General features: G+C 50.2%; 2 protein-coding genes across 2 annotated transcripts; both read left to right on the top strand.

Moving 5' to 3' along the window:
• Positions 1-2,750: 2,750 nt before the first annotated feature.
• On the top strand, positions 2,751-3,855 carry FIESC28_11678 (uncharacterized protein; the record flags this gene model as incomplete). The annotated part of the gene is made up of 4 exons (XM_031165797.1): positions 2,751-3,072; positions 3,120-3,227; positions 3,280-3,552; positions 3,605-3,855. 4 exons carry the CDS (start codon positions 2,751-2,753, stop codon positions 3,853-3,855), a joined length of 954 nt encoding a protein of 317 aa, XP_031010145.1.
• Positions 3,856-4,318: 463 nt separating this feature from the next.
• On the top strand, positions 4,319-5,177 carry FIESC28_11677 (uncharacterized protein; the record flags this gene model as incomplete). Its single annotated transcript, XM_031165796.1, has 2 exons — positions 4,319-4,538; positions 4,588-5,177. 2 exons carry the CDS (start codon positions 4,319-4,321, stop codon positions 5,175-5,177), a joined length of 810 nt encoding a protein of 269 aa, XP_031010144.1.
• Positions 5,178-5,961: the final 784 nt, after the last annotated feature.

Here is a 5,961-nt window from a genome sequence, read left to right as displayed (position 1 = left end):
GACACGGGGACCGCCGTAGATGACGCAGGGGTAGTCACGGGGAGGCTCGGAAGTGGTGGTTGTTGTGAAGCCTGTGCTTGTGAAAGATGTGAAGTCTGTTGTGCTGCGGTCGCTTGTGGACTCCTCGGTGGTTGAGTCTTGGGTTGTGGTGTCTGAGGTCTCATCACGTGTCTTGGTGACGAGAGTGCTGGGGAACGAGGTCATAGCGGTAGTGGTTTCCTCGGTGGTGCTTGTCTGCTCAGCACTCGTCTCCTCGGTAGTCTGAGTCTCCGACTGGGTAGTTGTCTCGGCGCTACTCGTCTCAGTTGTAGATGCCTCAGAAGTGGCGGTCCCCGTCGTAGACACACCAGTACCGCCAGTCATTAGAGCGCACTTAGGCATAGGAAGCGTAAATACAGACATACAGCCCAGTTCAGGAACCTGAGCCTCATTGAGCTCCTCCTCAACATCACCGGAGCCAGAATCCTCAAAGTACTCGTAGTAGACCGAAGGACCAGGCTCCAAGGTGCCGGTAGTAGTAGCCGTCTCGGTAGTTTCGGTAGAAGATGCGATCTCAGTCGTAGTAGACGCTTCGGCGGTAGTGGTCTCAGCGGCGGTCGAAGTCTCGTGGGCAGTAGTGGAAACCTCCTCAGTGGTCTTCTCAGCACTGGAGACTTGAGTACTCTTCTCTTCTTCTTCCTTGGTCGACTGCTCATCCTCATCCTCGTCCTCATCATCCTTGTCGTCGTCCTTCTTCGCATCATCGAGATCATTCTTGACCTGAGACGCAGCAGATGACACAGCAGCAGCGGTAGCAGCACCAGGGGTAGAGATAGCCCCAGTGAGAACCCCAGCGGCTTTGCCAAGAGAATCAGTAAGCGCTCCAAAGCCGGCAGTGCCGGCGCCGAGAAGTCCAAGTAGAGCTAGAGCGCCGTCGGTATCATCCTTGGCCTTCTCTGCGTTCTCCTTGGTAGGGTTCTTGGTGTACTCAGACATGGACTTGTAAGCTTGGTCCGCAGCTTCCTTGGCCTCGTCGGTCTTCTGAGGCGGCGCGGCATCGGTTTGGCTGGGACTGGGAGCCTGGGTCACAGGGGGCTTGTCTTCCTCGTCGTCTGGAGAGGATGGAGATGGCTCAGAGTCATCCTCAGCCTTGGTGGTGGGCTCGGGATCAGCGGGAACCTCGCTGGTTGACTCGGGGGAAGGGTTGGAGGTGGGCTCGACTGGAGCAGGCTCAGCAGTAGAAGTCTCAGCCTTGGGCTCAGTGGTAGGCTGGACTTCCAACTGGCTCTCAGTGGTGGGCTCGACGGGGACTTCAGCATTTGAAGTAGTCGATGGCTCAGTAGGGACGTCGACATTGGACTCCGTAGTAGGTTGAGTGGCAACTTGACTATCCGTAGATAGCTCGACAGGCGCGTCGCTCTGTGTCGTTGGCTCCGGCAGAGCTTCAACAGAGGTTTCACTGCTAGGCTGAACGGGTACTTGAGTCTCAGTAGTGGGCTGAGCAACCTCCACGGGAGTTGTAGGCTCAGCAGTAGCCTGTCCCTCAGTGGTAGAGTCAATGGGAGCTTGGAAAGAAGCCTCAGTAGAGGGCTCAATGGGGGCAGTCAACTCAGTTGAAGGTTGGATGGGGGCTCCAGTTTCAATTGAGGTGTCGACTGGGGCTGGGAAAGAAGCTTCAGTAGAAGATTCGGGGGGAGCGAAAGAATCGGATGAAGGTTGAATAGGCGCGCCAGTCTCAGTGCCGGGGGCAACCGCAGCCGAAGATTCAGCGGTGGGAGCCCCCATCTCGACCGAAGGTTCAACCTGAGGTGTCGTCTCAGTGTTTGGGAAGATGGGAAACTTGTTCTCAGTTGTCGGCAACACTGGAGCCTGAGTCTCAGTGGTAGGCTCAACTGGAGCCGCAGAGTCCGTAGACACTTCGATGACAACCTCCGAAGAAGTCACAGGAAGGCCGGCATCAACGTGGGTAGTTGTCTCATCAACATTGATCTCGGGAGCTGCCGCACTAGAAGTAGCTTCAACAGCATTATCCGGCTCCGTAGCAAGACCTGTCGTAGTATCAACAGGCGCCAGCGCAGGATTCTGAGCAAGAACAAACAACGGAGTAAAGACTCCAAAAACGAAAGACTTTTTCATAATGAATGTAAGGCAGCAAGATACTGCTCGAAAAGAAAGACAAAGAGTGTTACCGAGACTCACAGTTCAACGGGGGCCCTGATTATATCCATCCCGCCATCCCATCTTTCGCAAATCTTGTTCAAAATCGCGTAGGATCTCTAACCATGTATCGTTTCGCATGATTAATTTCCAAGGCTGAGGTGTAATTCTCCGAAATTACCGGTAGTTGATCGCGGTTCTTAGGGCGTTTCATGATATGGCTAAGGCTGACACGAAAAGCTTGACAGGTTGACAGAAAAGAGTCGTGGTGTTTTACGTGTAGAAGTGACTGGGTTATTTGGCCGCTTATGCAAGTTAAGATGAATACTGGGCTGAGTCGGGTTCCTGATCCTTCAACGGGCTGGGTTCCACTAATCCTTCCAGCGTCGTAGCGTAGGATCTAATGAATGATTATCGCAATTACAGATCCCATGCGATCGATTGGGCGATACACGATGGATATGTTTTACCCAGATTTCCCTATATCTTTTTACTGCCCTCATTTGTTATCTTTGTCCCGTTCACTGGATCGCTTGCCTTTATCCAATTCACTCGTTTGTCTTCACACATTCTTTTAGTCGCTCTTTTGACGCTTCACATTCGTTACAATCACCATGACACGCTGGTTATCTGCTGTAATCGCAGCTCTGTCTTTTGCTGGTGTCTCTGCCAAAATTCAGTGGGATCCCGTCGGAAACACCTGCGACCCTCTCGCCGGAAAAGCCGGCGCGCCTACACTCGACGATGCTGTCAACAAGGTCTGGCAAGAGATCGAAGGCATGGCATCCAATGCTTTGCAGTCTATGAACGACATCGATTCCGGCGCTTTGACCAAAGACAGTGATGCTTGGGAGTATCTGAGGGTCGTTGGAACTTATGACACGTTCTTTGATGTGCAGCATGCAGACGGATTTTCTAGGTGGAATTCAGTCAAGGGTATGTCTCGTTTTCTCTGGTTTTGTCTCCCATACTGACGGGAGTAGATACTCTGGTATTGATGGCCAAGGCTTCTTCGAGACAGAATGTATACATCATGTGCGATGATGCATACATGTATGCAACCGATCCCAACACGGGCGATGTTCACTGGCGTAAGTCTGAACCCTCTTTCAACTTCCACAAATTTGCTAATGTCTTCCGCAGAGCTACCTAGTGATCAGAGCAGAGTCCTCAACCTGGGTCCCGACCAACTTCAATGCTCAGCCAACAAGCAAGGAAAGGATCTAATCGGTTACCGCTACGGTTGGGACGGCTCTGATGCCGACCACATGACTTACGTCATCCTTTGCGCCAACTATCAGCTTCAAAATGTTTATCTCGACGAGTTCACTATTCAAAGCGGAAAGTCTCTAGACGACTTTAAGACTTTTACCACTACTCTCTTCCACGAGTTCCTCCACGTCTGGCTTCCCGGAAGTAAGTCAAACGTCTATTATCTCTTTGAAAGAATCATACTGACTGCCTTTAGTGAGAGCCGATATGAGTGGTGGCGTGGCAGCTGGAGGCGAACGATACGGTGTTCAAGGAACCAAGGAAGTTCGAAGTCTCTATGCGAATGAGAACCCCGACTCTGTTACTCTTTTTGCTTTGGCACTCTTCTCGAAGGACTTTTACTGGATGACTACTACTGCTGAGACAAAGCAAGAGGTGTGGAACAGATTCCAATCTGATGCGAACGGACAGGGTATTATCAACGCTATGAAGTTGACTCAGCCTTGATTATGCAGATTATCTTCAAGGGACCCCTCATAGTTTGAATATTCGAATTCTATTTATTAATTGTCCATTTCTTCATATGTCATTGTGATGGAGATAGTGGCCATTGAAAAGGTTGTCTTCTGAGTGTTAGGGTGACAGAATGAATAGCCCGAAAGTGGGTCCACATTCATACCAAGTGACTGAATTATTGCGCTCCGATACCCTTATTATGAGCTCTGTTTCACATATAGCTAAGCATAAGACCAAAGTCTTCACCAACGCGTCTGTGAGTGTGCACGGGCAACGGAAATGACAGGTAAACAGCACTGATCAGTTGTGTTAGTCATCATCTTCAAGGATATATGGACAGATAAATCCTATCACGTACCCACGCCAAATCTTTCAGTTTCCACCAGTATCCTCCACTCCAACAACAGAACAGACGATCCTTTCCAAGTCCATGAATCACAAACGCAACTCAACGATGGCTACTCAAGCTTCCAATTCTGCTCCTTATGAGGGCACTGAAGTCATCACCTTCACCTTCTATGATCCTTCGCAGCGGGATTCTCTCTCTGACGAGAACACCGAGCCCGGAAGAATCTTTGCTACCACCCTCCGTGTTTATCTTGAGAATGAACACACTGGCACCGTCTGGTGGGCTACTGTTCACGATTCTCTCACCAAGACCAAGCTCTTCATCGGTACATGATATTACGCGTCTTCGCCGATCTGGCTCTAACAAATCTGCAGATTGGAAGACTCTTGCTGGCAAGGACGAGTTTGAAAACACTGCTCAGGCGACTCTTCTCGCCAACAACTGGAAGACTATTACTTCGGCTCCCGTCACGAAGGAGACTTTTAAATTCAACCCTCCCAACGCCGTGGCTCGACAGGCCGCTCTCTCCAGCACCTACGAAACAGTCTCCGTCTGCTTCACCTTCCGCTTCAACTCTGCCATCCACGCCGAGCAGCTTGACGGAGCATTCCAGGAGCTCAACCACGCCATCATGCTGAGCCCCGGCGCCGTCGTCGCCAGCTACTCCATCGGCGGCTGGAGCGTTGACCGCACTACCTACTGCGCTTGCTACCGCTACCTCAACGCCAAGGCCATGAGGAACTTTGTCCACGGCGAGACCAAGGTTAGAGACCTTGTTGGAGAGCTTGAGGCTCGTGCTTCTGGATTTCAGCTGGATTTCATGCAGACAAAGGCTTTTGAGCAGGGATGGCAGGGGTCTGTGTTGAAGACTGTGCCTGATAACCCTGTCCTTTCCGGTTTCATGTCCGAGATGCAAGATCTCTTCAGTGGTATCGATGGTTCCACACTGCGTGGCGAGAACTGAAGTTTATGATGAAGGAAGGTTTCATGGTCTTTTTTGTAAGCATCTCTGCGCTCAGTTGGACACTGAGTTAGACAGAGGGTAACAGCATGCGGGATATGCATATAGCGAGGATACCACAAGAGTATATGTGGAAATTTGTAAGAATATGAGAGCTAATGGATATTTTTTGTTATTTTAACACTCACTGTTTCCCCGTGCTCAACTCGATCGTCTTGCGATTTTGATTGATGGCCTGCCAGTACAATCGACACCGCGGTATCAGCACCTACTTTCTGGTTAAACCCTCAAGCTTCTGGTTGCCATCAACGACTTCATACCAGTTCGACTGACCAGGCTTTAGACTCCCCCGGCATCACTTCTCTGGGTCTTGACGGCCTCAGCTTCAACATATCAAGCACGACTAGCCATGGGCTTAGATAGAAATAAATCAGCGACCCACGATAGCCCTGCAGATCCAGAACCTCCATGTCACCCTCAGCGAAAGATACTATGCCCACAAGAGCGAGAGAAACAAAGGCCGCCACAGTCTAGAGAAGTTTGAAGACACATTGAGCGAAGGGCAATTCCCGCGGTAGCCAATCTACGCATGCCAGCACTCTTACTCGACCCAATCAGCCAGTACATAAGAGCCTCATGTGGCCCTCCATAGAAGAATTAATCGCTAACAGTATAGGAAACGAAATACTTTGACCATTATGATAGTTTATACTAGAATTTAGATTACTTTATTTTCATACACTAATATTTAGACAGTCCTTCTAGCTAAGGTTTTTTTTTTTTTTTT

This window comes from Fusarium coffeatum (genome assembly GCF_003316985.1).
Source record: "Fusarium coffeatum strain FIESC_28 chromosome Unknown BRIP53273_contig_461, whole genome shotgun sequence".
Classification (NCBI taxonomy): Eukaryota; Fungi; Ascomycota; class Sordariomycetes; order Hypocreales; family Nectriaceae; genus Fusarium; species Fusarium coffeatum.
This window is presented reverse-complemented; position numbering and strand designations above follow the sequence as displayed.